At 42.7% G+C, this 23631-nt stretch overlaps 4 protein-coding genes across 7 annotated transcripts in view; 3 read left to right on the forward strand and 1 right to left on the reverse strand.

Moving 5' to 3' along the window:
- The first annotated feature begins 546 nt into the window (after positions 1-546).
- LOC308360551 (cold-inducible RNA-binding protein B-like) lies at positions 547-1462 on the forward strand. The gene has a single exon (XM_080832533.1). The coding sequence runs from the start codon at positions 583-585 to the stop codon at positions 1051-1053; it is 471 nt and encodes a 156-aa protein (XP_080688659.1). The 5' UTR covers positions 547-582; the 3' UTR covers positions 1054-1462.
- A 3520-nt stretch (positions 1463-4982) lies between these two features.
- On the forward strand, positions 4983-5989 carry LOC308360550 (cold-inducible RNA-binding protein B-like). The gene has a single exon (XM_080832532.1). It carries the CDS (start codon positions 5016-5018, stop codon positions 5496-5498), a length of 483 nt encoding a protein of 160 aa, XP_080688658.1. The 5' UTR covers positions 4983-5015; the 3' UTR covers positions 5499-5989.
- Positions 5990-15082: 9093 nt separating this feature from the next.
- On the forward strand, positions 15083-16086 carry LOC308360010 (cold-inducible RNA-binding protein B-like). The gene has a single exon (XM_080831740.1). It carries the CDS (start codon positions 15141-15143, stop codon positions 15609-15611), a length of 471 nt encoding a protein of 156 aa, XP_080687866.1. The 5' UTR covers positions 15083-15140; the 3' UTR covers positions 15612-16086.
- A 1906-nt stretch (positions 16087-17992) lies between these two features.
- osbpl9 (oxysterol binding protein-like 9) overlaps positions 17993-23631 on the reverse strand; it is a gene marked incomplete at its 5' end in the record, with an annotated part of 37416 nt that continues 31777 nt past the window's right edge. For all 4 annotated transcript variants that reach the window (XM_080832618.1, XM_080832617.1, XM_080832620.1 and 1 more), the window contains 6 exons: positions 17993-18809; positions 19809-19944; positions 20234-20325; positions 20532-20610; positions 21106-21246; positions 21460-21523. In XM_080832618.1, the coding sequence (XP_080688744.1) occupies positions 18738-18809; positions 19809-19944; positions 20234-20325; positions 20532-20610; positions 21106-21246; positions 21460-21523 (584 nt within the window). In that variant the 3' untranslated portion in view covers positions 17993-18737. The remainder of the gene's footprint in view (positions 18810-19808; positions 19945-20233; positions 20326-20531; positions 20611-21105; positions 21247-21459; positions 21524-23631) is intronic.

The following is a 23631-nucleotide window of genomic DNA, read 5'->3' on the forward strand; positions in this document are numbered from 1 at the left end:
GAGAATCAAACTGTAGCTTCACCTTAATCTCTTCCTTTCGTTTTTCGATGACACTAATAACACTTTCTTCATCCGATCCCAAACCTTCACCATCAGATTGACTGCTAGTTCTTTTTTTCTTTTTTCCACGTTTTATTACTTTCTCCCAACTTCCACGGTTTGATCCTCCCGCGTTCTCACCACCCATTTCCACCTTCAAACCCTCTTCTGCCACGTCACTTCCTGCCATCTCTACTCCTCCTTTGTATATTTTGCATTGCGCAAAATGTTACGGCCAGTAAGTGCTGCCACTGCTTGACATGAGCAGCAGACGTTCAAGGTAAGTGACGCGTTATCAAAATTAAACTCCATGTGAAATTCACAGGCAATCGATACAATTTCTCAACGAAAAAGTAAAGGTATGGGCCAATCAAACGTATCGTATTTTCCATTCCGGTCAGATGACAAGTTTAAGCCAACCAGATACCGGAATTAAGTGCTAACTTCCGGTTTTACCACCGATATTAGTGTCGACACTCATCCTTAACCGGGACACATCGCAAAACATTCCAGCTGAGCAGCAGACAATTTCAAACCAGCGATATGTCTGACGAAGGAAAACTGTTCGTCGGTGGACTCAGCTTCGACACAACGGAGCAGTCACTTGAAGAAGCATTCTCTAGGTATGGGGCCGTCTCAAACGTTCACGTTGCCAGACACAGGGAAACCCAGGACCCACGTGGCTTTGGTTTCGTCACATTCGAGAACCCGGAAGACGCTAAAGACGCATCGGCGGGAATGAATGGACAGTCTTTGGACGGCAGAACTATCCGCGTGGACAAGGCCACGAAGCCCGGCGGAGGAGGTGGAGGTGGTTATCGCGGCGGTGGAGGTTATGGAGGCGGCGGCGGAGGTTATGGAGGCGGCGGTGGATATGGAGGTGGCGGCGGCTACGGCAGAGGTGGTGGTGACCGTAGCTACAGCAGAGGTGGTGGGGGTGGCTACTCATCAGGTGGAGGCGGAGGCTACGGACGGGACCGGGACCAGTCTGGCGGATATGGTGACCGGTACTGAGACGGCTGTGACCGCTAAGCTGTTGTCGACTAGATTTCCGGGTGCTCACTCTTCAACACCTAACAAAGAAGCCCTTCGCAAGAAACCGATTGTTCAAATTATCTTTCTTGTTTTCTTATCGCTTTTCTATGTTGAATTAACTTGCGTGGATCTTTGTTTTGTGGGTAACCCTAAAAAAGGAGGGATGTTTAGTTTCGGCGGTAAAGTCAAAATCATATCTGCCTCGTTGTCGGCTTCTGTTAGTTTGAGGCCAGAATCTTTGTCTTTACCCAGCGGAATTAGGAAGCCTCGTGTAAGAACCAATACAACGAATCAGCTTTTTTTTTTTTTAACTTACTCATTCAGAACAGTTTATCTCCGTCTAGCTCATGGTGTCCGAGATATCTATGACCAATATGTCCCATGTCCTGACGATTACTTTTGTACATGCATTGTAAAGGCTTCTTTTTATGTCCATCTGAAGAATAAAGTAAAAACAGTCAAAAACAATGTTTTGTGTTTCACAGATTTCTGTGTGTGTGTTTAGCAGGAATGGGCTAAAGATGAGGCATTCTGTGCTCTGAAAGAGGGCCTTTACGGATCCTGGGTAGGCTACAGCTTGTGGCTAATGTTGCATCTCTTACCAGATAGTTATGCACGGCTATTGCATCCTACCACCCTTATGCATGTAAAACAAATGATCTTCATGCAACAAGCCAGCTAACATGACATCATAAATAAACACATATATGATTCCCAATATCCATAAAACTGCTCTTCAAAAGGTGAATAAGTCATCCAAACTAAACATTAACAAAATTCCCATACACCTTGCTAGGTAGCCTCTCACTCTCCTATGCCATTTTAGGTTAATGCTAAAGAGGCCAAATAACCTACTGTTAATTCTTTACCTATATGTTTCTGTTTATCAAATTGATGTTAACAAACCAAATGTTACATGTATCACATGTATGCTAGCATACTCACCCTGATACAAGTAAGAATTCATCTACCATGTTCCCGACTGTTATTGGCCTTCTCCTACAGGCAGCTTGTACATTGAGCTGACCAGAAGGCTTGTAACTCAGGGAATTAAAAAAATGAGATGTGTCTGGACCAGGACCCAAACTTCTTTCGTAACAATCATCAGATGATCTTCCCATCATGTTAAATGTATAGCTCTTTAATATTTAGGTTAATATAGAGATTTCAAAACATAGCTAAGCCACATCCACAAATTCTCATGACACAAAAAGTAGTCAACTCATTGAGCTTTAATATTATGCATCAATAAATGTTCATAATCCAGGGAGAAATAAAAATTAGTGTGGATTGCTCTCTCCCAAGCGAGAATGGGTGAAAGTGAAATTCATATGGCAAGGCCTCTCCATCTACAAGACGACATGAATGAAAGAGAAATTTCTTTTTTGAGTAGAAGACTTCCTCTTTTCCGACACCTTATCCAAAATGTCAAATCCATCTTCTCTGCACATAGTCATATTGATATTTGTGTATGTGTGCTGCAGTAGTGAGCAAGTGAGATTAAACCCAGCAGTTTATTGCTCCTGGCTTGATTGTTCTCTCCCTTGTACGTCGCTTTGGACAAAAGCGTCTGCTAAATGACAATGTAAATGTACATTTAAACATCACAGCAGTATAATGCACTGATTTGTTTACCGTGTGTTTCTCACAGAAGTTTTTTTTACATATGCTGGTGTAGCCTTGCAGGATTATGTATAATCCGAATATATGGTGAACACTAGATCATGATGTATTGGACAATACTATTCTTACCGTAAACTCCACTGCCACAGGTGATTTAATTTGGAAACTCAAGCAGCATTCTATAAAAGTCTGCCTCACTACTGAGACAGTAAGGGATGTTATCCAATCATATGATGTCAAGAAAAAATGCAAAATGCAAGAAAAACAAACCGACAGACAGAAAACACTCAATTTGTTCATGAAATCTAGCATGGTTTGTATTAATATGACAAGGCAGGTCCCCTTTTCTGTCCCCCCCCCTTGCAGAAGCAGACCTAGTTTACAGAGCTGCTCTTCAGACCTTCATCATGCAATATTTACATGGACACAGGGTCTTACAGAAAGAACCCAGGAGCAGAGAAATATTGATTGTTTCTCCAAAATGGGGAAAAGATGTTTTAATTCAATACTATATTGTCTACGAGAAAACCAAAAAAAAGGAAATAACAATACAAAAGAATACATTTCATATACTATATATAGTTGCAGATAGCTGTAGGCAAGTCAAGTTCTCCCCTCTTCGCCAGGGTCCACCGTTATAAGTCCTTCAATTATTCCAGGAGAGATGGCCTTCGATCCTAATTAACCAGTTTCCCTGAGATGCAGAACCCTGTTGTTTTCAAGGTTTGTTCGACTCAACCCCCACTTACTCTGCTTCCCCTCACCCTCCTCATGGAACAGAGGGAACCTAAAGGGAGGGTGGGGTTCTCCTTCACCTGTGAGACTGCGACTGTGGCTAATTCCATTATACAAGGAATTGCAGTAGTTTAGCCTGGAGGATATAAAGGCGTGGATGAGCTATGGGTGACAGGAAAGACTTGATTTTGGCAATGGTGTGAAGTTGGAAGAAGCTGGCTTTAACTTCTGCATTGAGCTGTTTGTCAAATTTAAAGGCCGAATCGAATATCACACTAAGGTTTTTTGACAGGTTGCCTAAGCTGCTGGTGGTCAGTTTGATAGAGTCAGGGGCCCTTACTCCATCTAACTGACCACCACCAGGGGGCCCAGACATTTTGTGCCATCCAACACTTGAAGGCAGCCCAAAAGACTGTTAAGATTTTGCTGGCCGTTTCATGGATAAATACAGCTGTGTGTCATCTGCATAGCAATGGAAGGAAATGTTGTGCTTTTGAATAATTTGACCAGGGGGGAGCATGAGATGTACATAGAAAACAGGATGGGACCTATGTCCTATGATGGAATTCCCACAGGAAAGACTAGTAGAAGAGGAGGAACATTTTCCTAAATTCACAGCAAAACTTCTTTTGCTGAGGTAGGATGAGAAGAACCAGGTCAAGGCAATAACACCACGGAGTCAACAGAGAGGAACCGCTCATTGGATACTTTTAACAAGGCAGACTCTGTGCTATGATGAGCCTTAAAACCTGACTGAAATCTTTCTAATATGTAATAAATGTGCTGAACTGTTTTGCCACTTCTTGACATGGGCAGCAGACGTTCAAGGTAAGTGACGTGTAGTCAAAAATAAACTCCATGTGAAATAAACAGCCGAGCCAAGCGAAACTAACGCTAGCTTGCAACTTTTAACATCGTATTTGACACGTTGTAAAAGTTCGGTTAAGTCAGTTGTGTGTTTAGTAGTATGACCTCGTAAACGTTCGGTAAACAAGTCAGTTGAGTATTGAGTCGTAGACCTTCAGCATAAAAAAAAAACGATCGTTTAAAAGTCGACACAATTCCTCAACATCAAGGTTCTGGTACTAGCCAATCAAACGTATCGTATTTTCCTTTCTTCTTCTTCTTCTTCTTCTTATAGTTTTTTAATGGCGGTTGGCAACCAACTGTAATGGTGCATTTATCGCCACCAACTGGACTGGAGTGTGGCTCAGGGGTACATGATTACAAAATCAATAAAATAAACAAACAAAACAAACCAACAAAACCAAAATAACAAAACAAAATAAAGATGAAATAAAACCTAAATTCTTGTTATCAATCCTGTTCTCTTTAAGAACTTGACCAAATAATTGAAATTTATATGCCCCGAATTAATCTGCAAAATCTCCTTCAAACTCATACCCACTTCATACTCCGCCAGCATATTTTCCTTTCCGATCAGATGACACGTTTTAACCAACCATAGACCAGAATTACGTACTCACTTCCGGTTTTACCGCCTATAATAACTGCGACACCCATTTTGACCGTGTCTTCACGCAGAACATTCCAGCTGAACAGCTAACGTCTCAACCAGCGATATGTCTGACGAGGGAAAACTGTTCATCGGTGGACTCAGCTTCGACACAACGGAGCAGTCCCTTGAAGAAGCATTCTCTAAGTATGGGGCCATCTCAAACGTTCATGTTGCCAGACACCGGGAAACCCAGGACCCGCGTGGTTTTGGTTTCGTCACATTCGAGAACCCGGAAGACGCTAAAGACGCATCGGCGGGAATGAATGGACAGTCTGTGGACGGCAGAACGATCCGCGTGGACAAGGCCACGAGGTCCGGTGGTGGTGGACGCGGTGGTGGAGGTGGTTACCGTGGAGGCGGAGGCGGTGGATATGGAGGTGGTGGCGGATATGGAGGCGGCGGAGGATATGGAGGCGGCGGCGGCGGCGGTTACGGCAGAGGTGGTGGTGACCGTAGCTACAGCAGAGGCGGCGGGGGTGGCTACTCATCAGGTGGAGGCGGAGGCTACAGCCGCGACCAGTCTGGCGGATATGGCGACCGGTACTGAGATGGCTATAGCCGCTAAGCTAAGATTTCAGCCTGCTCTCTCTTCAACACCTAACAAAGAAGCCCTTCGCAAGAAACCAATTGTTCAAGTTCTCTCTTTCTTGTTTTATTTGGCGATTTTCTAATCGCTTTTCTATGTTGAATGGACTTGCGTGCATCTTTGTTTTGTGGGTAAGCACACAAAGGGGGGATGTAAAGCTTCTGGCAGCCAAGTCAAAAGCGAATCTGCCTCATTGTCGGCTTCAGTTCATATGAGGCCAAGATCTTTGTCTTTACCCAGTGAAATCAGTTTGCCTCGTGTAAGAATCAATACAACGAATCCGCCTTTTTTTAACTTACTAATTCCGAACAGTTTGCTCCGTCAGTTCATGGTCTCCGAGATATATATGAACATTGTCCCATGTTTCGATTACTTTTTACGATTACTTTTTTTTATATGTATTGTAAAGGCTACTTTCTATGTCCATCTGAAGAATAAAGTATGAACAGGAATTTGTTTTGTGTTTTGTTTATTCATGGCTAAAAAATGCCATGTGTTGAGCATTAGCTGGAGTGGCTATAGCTAGCTCATGCTGTATTGTGAAAGAGGGCCTACAAATTACGGCTTCAGCGTGCGGCGCGTGTTGCAGCTGTTCCCAGCCAGTTATGCACTCTTATATATTATGCGTATACGTCTAGAAATGACATGACTCATAAGTAAACACATACAAGGACCAATATCAATACATTTCGGCTTCAGGCAGCGCATGCTGTAAATCAAAACTAAACACTATAACAAAATACCCATACACCTTGCCGGGAGCCTCTCCTTTGCTATTTTAGGTTAATACTGCTAAAGTGGCCATATAACCTACTGTTAATTGTTAACCTAAATGTATCTGTTTCTCTTTATATAATTTAGGTTGGCTAACCAAATGTTCTATGTACCATATGCAACCTAACTCCCTGGCCTTGTCCTACAGGCAGCTTTCACAATAAGAAGACCAGAACGCTTGTAACGAGTTGTGTCTGGACCAGTCCCCAAACTGCTTTTGTAAAAATCATCAGATCTACCCATCATATTAAATGTATAATAGCTCTTTAATATTGATTGCTGAGGTTTCAATGCATAGCTAATCCACATCCACACGTTGTATGACACAAATAGTAGTTAACTCATTGATCTCAATAAATGAGGGAAAAAAATTGTACAATCAATGTTTATGATCTAGGGAGGAATACAAATTTGTTTGGATTGCTCTCTTCAAGCGATAGTGGGTGAAATTGAAATGTTCTGGCAAGGCTTCTTTTTCATCTACAAGATGACATGAATGAAAGAGAAATGGCTTTTTTGAGCAAATTCCATCGGAATAGAAAACTCTGTTTAGGACACCAAATCCAAAATGTCAAGTCCATCTTCTCTGCACATAGTCATGTTGATACTTGTGTATGAGTGCCATGAGGGAGCAAGTGAGATAAAACCAAGCTGTTTCTATTAGTGGATCCAATTACAGTTTTTCTTGATTGTTTATCACGATTTTGATCAGTTTGTTGTTTTTCAAAACACTCCACACAATTAGCACAATCACACACCCAATGAGCAAAACAACTCAGATCCTTTGCAAAATGAAACACACACATATTTTGTTACCATATGAAACACAAACGTTGCATACGACTTACAGTAATGTTTGTACCAGATACACACTGCGGTTGCAAACTTAAAACACTTTTATCAATTCTACTTCTTAGCAGTAGTGTAAGTGAAGTACACAGAGAAAGTGCAAATATACAATAGTTTTTTACGATTGGATAAACACTAAAATCAAAAGTATTACACAATTATCAAAACCTTCACTTAAGGACAAAACATCGGCCCAGAATTGCACCAAAACAATACACACAGTGATTTGCAAAACACTGAACACACTTGTATACATAAGACACAGAAGTAAACATAGCACAAAAAGTAAGGACATTTGTTATTTGTAGATTATTTCTTTGTTGTAACAATGCTTCTTGGCAGTAAATATTATACTGTTAGAAAGCCTGTTTATTTCCCTTCTAAATGGTGCTTCATTTGAAAGGAACATGCATTTGTGGGATGAGCAGCACAGCTGTTTATGTGGGTAGCGCCCATGCAAAATGTGTTAAAATTCTCCTATTCTCGGGTTGGTATCCACTCTTGGTTTGAGTTGTTTGGTGGATTGGATGATTTATCTCTCGATCAGTAACAAGGAACAAACAAGAGATATTGGCAATTTTACACTTTATTCATTTAATACACCATCAGGGAGAGAATGGAATGGCTTGCAATGAGTCTAGACCTCAACCCAATTGAACACTTTTGGGATCAGCTTGAGCGTGCTGTACGTGTAAGTGACCAATTCAACCACGATGGCTGACCTGCAACGACTCCTGGTTGAGGAATGGAATGCCATCCCACAGCAACGTGTGACCAGGTTGGTGACCAGCATGAGGAGGTGGTGCCAGGCTGTTATGACTGCGTATGGATTTTCCACCAGCTCCTGAGGCTCCGGATGGTGTATTAAATGAATAAAGTGTAAAATTGCTAATATGTCTTGTTTGTTCATTCTTACTGATCAAGAGTTCAATCATCCAATACACCAAACAACTCAAAACAAGAGTGAATACCAATATGAGAATAAACTGTTAAGCATTGGCAGAGAATATTGGCAAATTTTACTTGGGTGCTACCCACATAAACAGCTGTGTTGCTCATCCCACAAATGCATGTTCCTCACAAATGTGCGGCACGGTATAAGATGTATTGTCAAGAAGCATTGTTACAACAAAGAAATAATCTACCAAACACAAATGTTCTTCTTTTTGTGCTATGTTTATATCAAGATATCACTTCCTTGCAATTCCAAACCACTGACTGTCAAATTACTACACCTATGAGCCAATAGTTAAACACAGCCATCAAGTGCGCAAACACATTATTGCTTTATTGTAGGCACACCAAACAGGTTTAAGCACTATAGAAATGCAGCAGCTGAGTTCATCTGTCGTCAACCAAAATGGAAGGAGCCAGAAGATGAAGAGTGAGGGTGAGAGGGGGAATCCACGGAGGAGGAGAAGGAGGAAGAGGCAGAGGCTGAGGTTGATGTGGAGGTAGAGGAACAAGAAGAGCTATAGCAGGTGGAAAACTTTCTCAAATAAGAAGAGGACCAAATTGATCAAATTAATTTGAAAGGAGGAAGGGGGCCCATATTCATGCACAAACAAGAGAGAGAGGTCAAAAAACATGGTTTTGGTCAAAAATGCTATCAGGCTCAGATATTCAAGCCAACATTATCAGTGACCATGCCATTTACAATAATGTCCATTAGGTCTCTCAGTCAACACTGGCACACATCCTAAGAATACATCAGAAATGAATTATATTTTCATCAGTCTGCAGCAGTGGTCTTGTGCAGTGTTTGGTGAATGTATTGTATATTTGCACTTTCTCTGTGTACTTCACTTACACTACTTTGATATTTGAGAAGAAGAATTGCTCAAAGTGTTTTAGGTTAGCAACAGCAGTGTGTTACTGGTACAAACAGAATAAGGTCGTATGCAACGTGTGTGTTTCTTATGTTAACAAGATATGGTTTTGATAAATTCGTTTTTACAAGAGTGTTTCATTTTGCAAAGGATCTAAGGTGTTTTGCTGATTGGGTGTGTGGTTGTGCTCATTGTGTGTAGTGTTTTGAAAAACAAAACAAAATGATCAATATCGTGCTTAAACAATCGAGAAAAACTGTAAATTCACCAAACACTACACAAGACCAATACTGCAGACTGATGAAAATATAATGTATTTTTCTCTCCATATACCCAAATCAACATGGAAAATCACAACAAAACTTTTACCACTTTTCTTGCTACTACAGTAGTGTGCATGACACTGTAAGCTAAGCAAATATCAGAAAAACCTAAAATTCTGTATCCAGTACAGGGTACAATTACAGTAAAAAAAAACCTGAAAGTACAGTACAGAAAGATGTTGTTACTTTTGAACCTGATGTCTTTTTAGGATGTGTGCCAGTGTTGACTGAGAGACCTGATGGACAGTATTGGAAATAGCATGGTAACCGATAATGTTGGCTTGATTTTAACTAAGCCTGAAAGCATTATTGGCCAAAACCATGTTTATGACCTCTCTCTCTTGTTCTTGCGTGAATATGGGCTCCCTTCCTCCTTTTTAGTTCATAAATGTGGTCCTCTTCTTCTTTGAGCATGTTTTCCTCCTGCTTCAGGTCTTCCACTTCCTTCACCTCAACCTTGGCCTCTGGCATGGCCTCTGCCTCTTCCTCCTCCTCCTCCTCCTCCTCCTCCTCCTCCTCCGTGGATTCCCCCTCTCACCCTCACTCTTCTTCTCACCCTTCCATTTTAGTTAAAGACAGGTGAACTCACCTGCTGCATTTCTATAGGGCTGAAACCTGCCTAAACCAGCATATCGTAGCATATCGTCTTGTCACATGATCAAATAGGGACCTGACCGCAATCATCATTGCAAATCTGAATATTATTCAGATATTATATATTAGACACTCTCATTCATGTAAAGCTATGTGCCCCCAAGACCCACAGGACCAGGTGCAACGGCACCTGCTGTACCCCTTATAGTTACAGGAGGAGGTAAATAAACAATCGTCGACTTCCATACACAAAGACGTCATGGGGTAGGCCTTTCTAAGGTTGTCTTTGACAAAAAAAAACGTTGCTCCACCTACTGTTCTGGCAGTGAATTGTTTTCAGCACCCACAGCCTTGGGAGAACTGTAAATGAAAAAGAGTTCATCGAATCCGTCCGCTCGTAACAGAGTCGTAGTAGCCTAAATCGGCCTTTACTCTGCTTCCCCTCCACCCTCCTCATGGAACAGAGGGAACCTCCCTGTTGTTTGTGTTGCTTAAGGGCCTTGATTCAGTTTTGGGTCTCAAAAGTGTTGCAAATGGGGGGGTTTTGCCAAAGCTCAGATGAAAAGTGGTTGGGGAAAGGTGAACAGAGTTCTTATTAAGACTTGAGTGTGTTGGTGGGGTGTCTCTGAGAGGGGAGGAGATTAGGAAAGGGGAGGATTGACCTCAATGCCGTGACGCCATCCTCTTCAGAAGGTGATCTTCATATACCCAGCATTCACCATCCTCATATAACAGCTGTGCAGGGAGGAAACAAGACAATCCTGATCAAACCAAAACCCCCAAATATACATATACTGTATGTACAAGACGGTGACCAAGGGTACTAAAAGGTTGTTTAGTAAAGATGGCAAATGTCTACACTTTATTTATTTAACTGATAGGCAGGCAATGGATAACTGAGAAAATTGACAATAGGAGCAATGACCATTCATGACATGTGTTGCCATGCTTAACTGGTTTCTGATGTGTAGTTTTCAAGTTCATGTTTTCAAAAAAATACAATATTGCCTACAAGAAACACCAAATCCTTCATTCTGGTCGGTGATTACATACCACCTCAAGCCTGCGTTAGCGAGGCACTACGGCACCTGGCTGACCAGATAACCAGCACGGAACGAAAATATCTGGACTCTATTCTCATTAACAATTGGGATTTCAACAAAGCAATCTCAGCCACAAACTGCCAAATTACAGGCAGCACATTAAGTGTCCCACCAGGGATAAAAACACACTCGACCATTGCTACACAGCACTAAAGAATGCATACCACTCTGTTCAGATTCATGACAGGCAGAAACTAAAATCTGCAAAGCCTGTGGTGAAAACTGTGAGGAAATGGACCAACGAGTCAAAGCTGGAGCTACAGGCCTGCTTTGATTGCAGTGTTTTTGAGGAGTGCTTTTGAGGCTGCTCCTACATCTTTGGACGAACTCACTGACACTGTGACGTCCTACATCAGTTCTTGTGAAGGCATGTGTGTACCCACCAAAACGTTCTGCAACCCCTCTACTCTTCTCCCTGTATATCAACAGCTGCTCCTCCAGTCACCAGTTCGTCAAATTCCTCAAGTTAGAGGATGACACCACCCACATCAGGCTCATCTCTGGTGGGGATAAGTCCGCTTACAGGTGGGAGATTGACCATCTGGTGACCTGGTGTGGGCAGAACAACCTGGAGATAAATGCTCTGAAAACAGTGGAGATGGTTGTAGACTTAAGAAGGAACCCAGCCTCACCCCCATCACCCTGAGTGACTCCCCAGTCGACACTGCGGAGTCCTTCTACTTCCTGGGCATCATCTCCCAGGACCTCAAGTGGGAGCTGAACATCAGCTCCCTCACCAAAAGAGCTCAACAGAGGATGTTCTTCCTGCGGCAGCTGAAGAAATTCAACCTGCCAAAGACAATGATGGTGCACTTCTACACCTGTATCATCGAGTCCATCCTCTCCTCCTCCGGTACGCTGCTGAGGCAGACTGAAAATAAAATGAGCCCTAGTGACTAGTGACTGTTTACGGCAGAGATAGTGACACACACACACACTATGACTTTTATCTCTGCATTTTACCCATCCAGGGTAGTGATACACACAGTGATACACACAGTGAAGCACACTAACCCGGAGCAGTGAGCTGCTTTTTGAGCGCCCGGGGAGCAGTGATCGGGGTTAGGTGCCTTGCTTAAGGGCACCTCAGCCGTGGGCATGGGAGAGCACTGCTCTACCACTTCAGTGCTCTAGACTTCAGCGTTCTGCTACATTAACACACACTACATTGCACATTGCACATTTCACATCCATATTGCATTTTGCACTCCACGTTTCACTTTCCACTTTACTTCCCTATATACATTGTTTATACTGTATATTGTATCATATTGTATTCTCTTTGTTCCTATGTAGGTACTTATTATGTTTGTATATTCTTATGTTAACTGTATGCACCTAGGCCTACTCACCAGAACAAAAAAAAAACCTCCCCCCATACCATGGAGAACCCTCTACTGGCTGACGATCTGAATGTGTTTTTACTCCAGGTTTGATCACCCCACATTCACACCCCTCACCCGCTCCAACTCAGACTCCACACAATCATCTGCACCCCCTGTTATCACCCCCCCCCCCCCCCGACTCCCCACCAGCACACACTACATTGCACATTGCACATTTCACATCCATATTGCATTTTGCACTCCACGTTTCACTTTACTTCCCTATATACATTGTTTATACTGTGTATTGTATTGTATTGTATTCTCTTTGTTCCTATGTATAGTACTTATTATGTTTGTATATTCTTATGTTAACTGTATGCACCTACTCACCAGAACAAAACAAAAACTCCCCCCATACCATGGAGAACCCTCTACTGGCTGACGATCTGAATGTGTTTTACTCCAGGTTTGATCACCCCACATTCACATCCCTCACCCGCTCCAATTCAGACTCCACACAATCATCTGCACCCCCTGTTATCAAGGGCACCTCAGCCGTGGATGTGGGCATGGGAGAGCAGTGCTCTACCACTTCCCCTGCCCACATTTTTCCTACTGGTCAGGTCGACCCGGCCACCCTCCGGTTACCAGCCCGAAACCCTAACCAGTAGGCCACAGCTGCCCCGTAATCACAGATAATGAAGGCATCAGACCCAGACGGTGTGTCAGCGCCAGCTCAGGAAGTACAAACTGCCTCAGGAGCTGCTGATCCAGTTCGACAGTGCAGTCATCAAGTCTGTTCGCTGCACTTCCACAACTGTCTAGTTTGGATTTGTCAACAAACTGCATAGTATTAGACTCCAGCAGACAGTCAGGTCTGGTGAAAATATCATCGGATGCAAACAAGATAGACAAGCTGGTAAGGAAGGCATGGCTCTTTGGTGGGAATGAAACTGGACAACCTGGAGGCAGTTGTGGAGGAGAGGACGAGGAGGAAGCTGGATTCTATCCTGAGGAACCACTTCCATACCCTCTATGACGAGCTACAGCAGATGGGGAGCATGTTCAGCCACAGACTGATCCCTCCTCAGCACACCACAAAGCACCTTGGCCTCTCCTTTGTGCCAGTAGCCATCAGACTCCACAACGGAACATAACCTTTATGTTAATACGACAGCGGAGTTGTACTATTTAATTTTTTTATTTGATTTCTCATTCGAGTTTTTATTAATTTATTTTGATGTTTATGTATAAACTTAATTCCTACTACCTTGGTGCTATAACAACTGAATTTCACTCACAGGATTAATAAAGGTTTATCTTATCTTATCTTAACCTGCCCACCATCCAAGACCTGTAAACCTCCAGAGACAGGAAACGAGTAGGAACAAAAACTGGAATAAGGGGTTAAGAGGTGTTTGATAGTAGAAGGGGCCTGCCCATTCAGGGCTTTAAAAACAAACAAGGGCACCTTAAAATCAACCCTGAACCACACTGGAGGCCAGGATAGGGCTTATATGGTCTCTTTTGTGGTTACCTGTCAGGAGCCTGGCAGTGGCGTTTTGCACTAGTTGTAGGCAGGACAGGGACGAGTAAGTAATTACAGTATACATGGAATTGCAGTAGTCTAGCCGGGAGGATATGAAGGCGTGGATGATCTTCTCAAGATCTTTGGGTGACAGGAAAGACTGCATTGAGCTGTATTTAAAGGCTGAATGGAATATCACACAAAGGTTTTTGACTTGGGGCTTGACCAGAGTAGACAGATTGCCTACTGTATGCTGCCGGTGGTCAGTTTGATGGATTCAGGGGGGCCGAATAATATAACTTCAGTCTAACTTTCATTTTATTGTAGGAAATGTTGTGCTATTCAACACTTTATGTCCTCAAGGCAGTCCCAAAGACTGTTTAGATATCAACGGCCGTTAGGTTTCAGGGGGTGACAAAGCTGTGTATCATCTGCATAGCAATGGAAGGAAATGATGTGCTTTTGAATAATTTGACCAAGGGGGAACATGTAAATAAAAACATGACCTAGGATGGAACCCTTTGGGTACCGGCAGGAAAGACTAGGAGAAAATCCTAAATTCACAGCAAAACTTCTACTGCTGAGGTAGGATGACAACCACCTCAAGGCAATACCACTAACACAAACCTTCACTGGAGACAGTCAATTCAAATGTTGTGATCCACTGTGTTAAAAGCTGCACTTAAGTCAAGAAGAATCAGAACAGCACAGTCACCGGAGTCAACAGAGAGAAACAGATCATTGGATACTTTTAACAAGGCACAATTTCTTATATGTTATAGATGTGCTTTATTGTTTTGTATATTTTGCATTGTGCAAAATGTTACGGCCAGCAATTTTAGACACTTCTTGACATGGACAGCAGACGTTCAGGGTAATTAAACTCCATGTGAAATAAACAGCCAAACCAAGATGTCAATAGTTGACCACCAAGCTAAACTAACGCTAGCTTATGCGAGCTTGAAACTATTAACATCGTATTTTGAACGGTGTAAACGTTTGGTTAACAACAGAATAAAAACAAAAAAAATATCGTTTAAAAGTCAGGCAATCGATTCGACACCATTTCTCAACAAAATAGTTAAGGTCCTGTTATAAGCCAATCAAACGTATCGTATTTTCAGTTCCGGTCAGATGACAAGTTTCAACCAACCAGAGACCGGAATTCCGTACTCTCTTCCGGTTTTACCACCGATAATAGCTGCGACACCCATCTTGACCGGGACATCACGCAGAACATTCCAGCTCAGCAGCAGACGAGCTTAAACCAGCGATATGTCTGAAGAGGGAAAACTGTTCGTCGGTGGGCTCAGCTTCGACACAACGGAGCAGTCCCTTGAAGAAGCATTCTCTAAGTATGGGGCCATCTCAAACGTTTACGTTGCCAGACACCGCGAAACCCAGGACCCGCGTGGTTTTGGTTTTGTCACATTCGAGAACCCGGAAGACGCTAAAGACGCATCGGCGGGAATGAATGGACAGTCTTTGGACGGCAGAACGATCCGCGTGGACAAGGCCACAAAGCCTGGTGGAGGAGGTGGTTACCGTGGCGGCGGCGGCGGAGGATATGGAGGCGGTGGCGGAGGATATGGAGGCGGCGGCGGCTATGGAGGCGGCGGCGGTTACGGCAGAGGTGGCGGAGACCGTAGCTACAGCAGAGGTGGCGGGGGTGGCTACTCCTCAGGTGGAGGCGGAGGATACGGCCGGGACCGGGACCAGTCTGGCGGATATGGTGATCGGTACTGAGACGGCTATGACCGCTAAGCTGTTGTCGACTAAATTTCAGCCTGCTCCCTCTTCATCACCTAACAAAGAAGCCCTCCGGAAGGAACCAATTGTTCAAGTTCTCTTTCTTTCGTTTTGTTGGCGATTTGCAAATCGCTTTTCTATTTTGAATTGACTGCGGGGAAACACAAAAAAGGGGGATGTTAAGTTTCGGGCAGTAAAGTCAAAGAAAAAATCTGCCTCGTTGTCGGCTTTAGTTTTGAGGCCAAATCTTTGTCTTTACCCAGTGGTATGAGGCAGCCTCTTGTTAGAACCAAACAAACGAATCAACCTTTTTTTTATTTTTAAAAAAACATTCTTTGCTCCGTCTAGTTCTCTGAAATATATCTGAACATTATGTACCATGTCCGAACGATTACTTACGATTACTCTTTTATATGTATTGTAAAGGCTACTTTCTATGTCCATCTGAAGAATAAAGTATACACGGTCAAAATACATGTTTTGGGGTTTATTCAGAGCTTAAAGATGTGTTCGTATATTCTGCCATGTGATTAGCATTAGCATGATTGGCTACAGATAGCGCATAGGCCTTTATGGATCCAGGGTAGGCCTACAGCGTGCGGCGCATGTTGCCAGCTGGTTATGAACTGCTATTGCACCTATCACCCTTATCTACTACACATGTTTAACTAAAATGTCCATGCAACAAGCCAGCCAACATAATCCATCGCAATAAAATTCTCAATATCAATAAAATTGGGCTTCAGTCAGCACATGTAAGTCATCAAATCTCAACACTCATACCTTGCCGGGTAGCCTCTACCTCCCGTCTTATTAGGCCAATACTGCTACTCTGTTAACTGATTACCAAATTGACGTTTTCAAACCAAATGTTCCATGTACCATATGTATGCTAGCATCCTTGCCCCGAGTAAGATTTCATCTGCCATGTTCCTGATAGTTTCCCCTCCCTTTTTGCCACATGCCCCCTGCCGCGACCAAACTGCTTGTTATTGGCCTTCTCCTACAGGCAGCTTGCACATTGAGCAGACCAGAAGACTTGTAACTCAGGGAGTAAAAAAAAAAATGAGTTGTGTCTGGACCAGGAACCAAACTGCGTTCGTAAAAATCATCACATGATTTACCCATCATATTAAATGTATAGCTCTTTAATATTAATTGCAGAAGTTTCGAAGCATAGCCAAGCCACATCCACAAATTCTTATGACACAAAAAGTAGTCAACTCATTGAGCTTTAATATTATGCATCAATAAATGAGAGGAACAAATGGTACAATCAATGTTTATGATCTAGGGAGAAATACAAATTTGTTTGGATTGCTCTCTCCCAAACGAATAGTGGGTGAACGTGAAATTCATATGGCAAGGCCTCGTTTTCATCGACAAAACGACATGAATGAAGAGAGATGGATTTTTGAGCAAATTCCATCAGAATAGAAGACTTCTCCCTCTGTTCAGGACACCTAATCCAAAATGTCAAGTCCATCTTCTCCTCTGCACATACTCATGTTGATATTTGAGTATGTGTGCCGCAGAAGTGAGATTAAACCCAGCAGTTGATCCAAGTGGATCCCATTCCAATTATTAAGAGAACTACTGCATCAAGTAGTTGCCTATATGTGCAAATATTTCTGATGAAATGATTCCTCAAGATGTTATATCCTACGTGTTATATCCTACATCCTCATATTTAAAGGCTTCTCATTAAACATCACCACAGCAGTGTAATGCACTGATTTGTAAACCTTGTGTTTATTTAGACTTAAATGTTGACATCTCACAGAAGTGTTTTTTTTTTCCTATTCTGGTGTAGCCTTGCATTTGTATGTATAATCCGAATATATAGTGAACACTAGATCATGATGTATTGGACAATACTAGTTTTACCGTAAACTACACTGCCACAGGTACTACTGATTGAATTTGGACACTCAAGCAGCATTCTATAAAAGTCTGCCTCACTGAGGCAGTGAGGGATGTTATCCAATCAAATGATGGAAAGAAAAAAATGCAAAATTCAAGAAAAACAAACCGAAAAAAGAAAAAAAAACACTCAATTTGTTCATGAAAGCTATTGTGGTTTGTATCAATATGACAAGGTAGGTCCCCTTTTCTGTCTCTTTTGCAGAAGCAGCCATATTTTTCAGGGCTGCTCTTCAGACCTTCATCATGTAATATTTACATGGACACAGGGTCAACAGAAAGGAACCAGGAGCAGAGAAATATTGATTGTTTTCCTCCAAAATGGGGAAAAAAAAGTGTTTGGAGTGAATGGAATGGTTTCTGATGTGTAGTTTTCAAGTTCATGTTTTCAAAACATACTATATTGCCTGCAAGAAAGACCCCCCCCCCCCCCCCCCAAAAGAGGAAATAATAATAAAAAAAAGAATATATTTCATGTTTCTAAATATATATATATATAAATAGTTGCAGATAGCTGTAGGCAAGTCAAGTTCTCCCCCTCTTCGCCAGGGTCCACCGTTATAAGGCCTTCAATTATTCCAGGAGAGACAGCCTTCGATCCTCAGTAACCAGTTTCCCTGAGATGCAGAACGCTGTTGTTTTCAAGGTTTGTTCGACTAAAACCCCACTTACTCTGCTTCCCCTCCACCCTCCTCACGGAACAGAGGAAACCACAGAATAGGGTTGGGTTCTCCTTCACCTGTGATACTGTGACTGTTGTTTGTGTTGCTTAAGGGCCTTGATTCAGTTTCGTGTCTCAAAAGTGTTCAGCTTATTTTATTACTCTATCAAATCACTCAAGCGTTTATTCTTACAAGGGAGGTGAAAAGCAAGTGGGGGGGTTTTGGCAAGAACTTGATTTGCACATCTTTTGTCTTTTCTTTCACCTTCCATGTTTCTTATATCGCTCTTTTGCTTTCATTTTTTAGATCATTCCTGTTTTTTTTTTTTTTTTTTTTTTTTTTTTTCTAACTTCAAAAAATGCTAAGCTGTGTGTGTGAGAGTGTGTGTGTGGGAGTACACGTCAAAAGGCCAGTCGTTCATTCCAAAGCTCAGATGAGAAGTGGTCTGGAAAAGGGGAAGAGAGTTCTTATTAAGACTCAAGTGTGTTGGTGGGGTGTCTCGGAGAGGAGTGGAGATTGGGAGAGAGGAGGGTTGACTTCAATGCCGTGATGCCATCCTCTTCAGCAGGGGCTCATCATATACCCAGCACTCGCCATCCTCATGAAAAAGCTGTGGAGGGAGGAAACAAGACAAACCTGATCAAACCAAAACCCCAAATATACATACGTACAAGGCGGTGACCAAGGATATTTAAAGGGGTGTTTAGTAAAGATTGCAAATATCTACAATTTTATAACTGACAGGCAATGGATAACTGGGAAAATTGGCAATGGGAAAAATTCCTAAACTAACATCCCCATGACATGTGAAGCCATGCTTAAGTGTATTAAATGTTGCTCTTCATTGCTGAGATGCATGCATGATAAATCTATACATAGTTTTTTTTTGCTCAACATTTCTTGACTAACAATTATAGTTTAAGCAGAATGACAAAACATCATTATCTATAAACAGTTGAATTGTGTAATGTCTGTTTTCACTCGTATCAATAGCATAATCTGACACACCTATTTGATGGCAGTTCAAAGTTTGTTAGGTAAAGTTATGGTAGTGATGTTTTTACAACCTGCCTCAGCAAGAAGTGTACAAGTTGCACATCACTTAGAGGGTGGCACCATCATGACTGCTTGTGCCATCACTGGGGATGCAACTTTCCAAAAGAGTTGAGCATTGTGTTCGCACAGGATGTGATGCACGTGCCTGTTTCTCTTTAAGAACATCCCACCCTGTGCTGGCATGAGGGGACTCTTACCCTTGTCTCCCATTGCATTTAAGAACATCCCACCCTGTGCTGGCATGAGGGGACTCTTACCCTTGTCTCCCATTGCATTTAAGAACATCCCACCCTGTGCTGGCATGAGGGGACTCTTACCCTTGTCTCCCATTGCATTTAAGAACATCACCCTGTGCTGGCATGAGGGGACTCTTACCCTTGTCTCCCATTGCATTTAAGAACATCACCCTGTGCTGGCATGAGGGGACTCTTACCCGTGTCTCCCATTGCATTTAAGAACATCCCACCCTGTGCTGGCATGAGGGGACTCTTACCCTTGTCTCCCATTGCATTTAAGAACATCCCACCCTGTGCTGGCATGAGGGGACTCTTACCCTTGTCTCCCATTGCATTTCATTCTCTTTCCTCTCTCTGGCCTCCGCCCGCTGCTTCTCCTCAAGCGAATGCTTGGCTTCTGTTGCCGCGTCGATGTCCCTGAGCTTCAGATTCAAGGTCACATCTCTCCACAGGCTGATGGACAGAGACAAAGAGATAGAAGAATAGGAACAGTTGTGAAATATAGGAAAGACACACAAGGGGACAAACACACACACAAAAAACATACGTCTGCGTTAGTCCGAAGACTATTCAAGGCGTTTGAACAATGCTATTCGAATGAAATGACTATGCTATTCAGAGAGAGTTTCAGCTCCTGGGTAAGACAGATGCCTACGTTAATGTTGACCCCCCATCAGTGGTGTGAGGTACAACTACAATACAGGTGAGAGTTCAAGCGGCGGCCAGTAGGGGATGCACTCACCATCGAGACTCATACTCCAGCTGGTCCTCCAACTTCCTCACCTTCTTCTTAATAAGGCCCAATCTCTTTGTGTCGATGAATATAGAGTTCTCCTGATATTGAACAATAAACGAAGATTACGTTTCCTTCTGACAGAACACCTGTGGCATTTGACTGCATGCTCCAAAAATAAGCATCACATTAGCTACTCTTAATTAACTCTGTGAGCTATCCATCTTTAACAGAGCTGTTCAGGACAGACAATAGCAGATGTTTTGACATAAAAAAAAATGTTTTTTGCCGTTGCATTCATACTTACCCCTGAAGCCCATTTTGCGTACATCACCCCATTCCACTCCCCCTCGATGGAGCAGAAGGATTTCTTGTCATTGGGGGGGCTGTGAAAACAAACACAGGCATATGTGATAGAAGAACATCATAAACCGCCACCATAAACTACCATCTGTGCTCACAAAGCTGAAGTGGATCAGAGCGATGTAGTCTACGAGCTTTGCAGTAAACCCTATTTTCCAGATTCACTATGTTCTCAACACAAACCCATGACTTTTGTGATCTTGCATACACTGCTAAGGACGTATACAAAGAGATGTACTCCGGCATGCGAATACACATTCCAGGCACTTCCTCATTTACGGTTTTACATTTAGAGATGAATCAGTAATAAACATTTTATTTCACAATTTTCAAAAATAATCAGGGTTATCGCGATACTGTGTAAATTTCACCAAATGTTATATTAAAAAAAAAACACAAATAAACTTTAGCATCAGAGACCAGGGCCAATAGCAGTGTCATCCTTCAATTTTATGGGTCCATCAAGGCAGCAAACCTTTCAATCGATGTTCTGATGGGGAAGAGATGCTGCCACTTACAAAATCTCTGCTGTGATGCGGTGCTTCTTGCCACCGTAGAAGGGCTTGGTGTGGAACATGATGGTGGCGCTGTAGCCCGACTTTGAGCAGGAGATGTTGCACTCCCCGCCCAGCTCCACCCATGGCACGGTCAGGATAGACCTGTATACGCGGAGGGCACAGGTCATACAAACAACTCAAACACATCCCCTGCTCCACTGAGTTAACAATAGTCTCTTGAACAGAATGACGACCAGCTACATGCCACGGAAATGTTTCAAATCACAGGTCATGCTTTGAAAAGACAACAGGAGAGACGAGAAAATGCAGCAAAACTTGGCTTCTGAGGAGGGGACATTTAATATAAAGGCCTACCTTCCATATCCGTTAGGGAAGGTGAGGATGTAGTGTTCATCATGCTCCAGACAGGACACACAGCCTAAAAAAGAATGCACAGGGAAGGGAGGGGGGTGCGGGGGAAATGAAGGACAACGGGAGATTTAGGGACATTTGCATTCATGAACATTATGGATTTAAATGATGACGTGATGTCTGAGATAATAAAAAGATAAAAGTTAATTAAAGCTTGCAAGGCACTGCATATCACACAGTTAATTTAAGTCAACCTTGATATGAAAGTGGGAACATTTAAACATAAGGAGTCCTGGCAAAGGGTCGTCTGGGAGGTTCCATGGCAATGTTCCGAAAGCCCATTACGGTGCGAATCCATACAAGCGATCTGGGCGACGCGATCTGGGCTACCCCATGCATTTCAACGGGAGCCAGCTCCATTGTGACGTAGACCAGCGATCTGAGCGACGCAACTGATGAAAATTCGAACATGCTCAAACGTATGCAAATGAGGAGCGATATTTCACCGGCAGCGGCCAATCAGATTGTCTTTATAGCTCGTCTTCATTCAGAGACATTTCAGAGAAAGTACACGCCCACTCAAAGCGATGGAAGCGATGGAAGCGATGGAATTTGATCGCGTCGCTGGTATGGATTCCCACCGTTATTCCGACAGCCCGCTGTTCCAAATTGTGAGCACAGCAAAGTGAACCACTATAGCCCACATGCACATCCCAATGAGTTGAAGACACAAGCATAAACATATAAATGCATTCATTTTACAAACATGAACTTAAATTCAGAATTTTATTATACACACATGGCATTTGCATCGCGATGATAAAACTACTTGTATGATAACCAAAGCATGCATGCCTTGTCAGTGCTTGTAATGTCCTACGACAATCTGCCGGTAATTTCCCCAAAACCAGAGTAGGCTAAATTAACAAATAAAAGGAAAATTGATATGCGTGATAGCCAGGTGAGCGTCTCCCCTACGCAAATGAAATGCGGTGTGGGTTTTGTACAACTTAAACTAGTTCTAAAGTATGCCAGGGGGACTTTTTTTTTTCGGAATATTGAGATTTCTGAATATTGGGCTTTCGGAGCCGTCCCCGTCTGGGAGTCCATGGTTTAGACAGTTAACACTTGCTATTTTTATGATCTGAATGAATGAACAGTCTAAAATGTTGAGGTTATATGTCTGAATAGCTCGGCTAGTGAGCTAATGATTAAATATCCCCCACCCCAGGCAGGTTGGGGGTAGTGTATACTGTATACTACATTTGTACACCCTTACCTCCTCTCCATTCACAGAAGTAAACAACTATTTTGGCCAAGGTGGGGGAGGCTGAAGGCTTCATGTAGCTTGAAAACATTTAAATGATTGAAAGATATCTATCTAGGCTCCCATTAGTGTCTCTCTCAACATCAATTGATATTTATCATTTTATGTTATATTAACTTAGGCAAACAGACCCCTGTACGTATTAATTAAAGCACCTGAGCTTTTGAGCTAACTGCCCATTAAATGTTCACTTTTGTCCTTGCTACGGAGCTACTTGTTGATCCTTACTACAAGATGCTTAGATGGATCCATCTGTAAATTCAATCTGGCACTCTGAACTACAGCGACTCACTCCATTTTCAAAGATGGAGCAATGGAGCATTGCTTTGTGGTTTTCACTTCAGTGACTCACAAGTGTCTCTTGATGAACAACTAACCTTGTTTGAAACATTTTCAAAAAAGCCTAAAAGGCAACCAACAGATGCAACTAACTGTCTTTTGCCAGCCAGAGACCACAGAAAGATCTGTACAAATGGCTGATGGCAAAACCAGCAACAGCCTTCCCTCTCAAGAACCATCTGCTGGTCCTGCTAGTCTTCATGCCCGCGAAAGGCCTGCTTGCCTGTAGCCCACAGTCATGAGCAATGGCTGTATTAGAAAGTCATGCTTGTCCTAAACTCCATATACCACAAAACGGATTCAAAACGCACAACGATGGATGATGCTTCTCCGTACATTTTTGGAGGGGAGAGAAATGTACCTGAATTTATCTGAGTCTAAATACTCAACACAGAGATGCAGCAAATGTCAGGATAGCCTGTTGTGGGAAAATTATACAACCCTTCCTGAACAACAGGAGTAAGAGTTTGTTTTCAGTAATCTAATCAAACTTGTGCTACAAATGGTGT

The sequence above is a fragment of the Sprattus sprattus genome (assembly GCF_963457725.1).
Source record: "Sprattus sprattus genome assembly, chromosome: 2".
Taxonomy (NCBI): domain Eukaryota; kingdom Metazoa; phylum Chordata; class Actinopteri; order Clupeiformes; family Clupeidae; genus Sprattus; species Sprattus sprattus.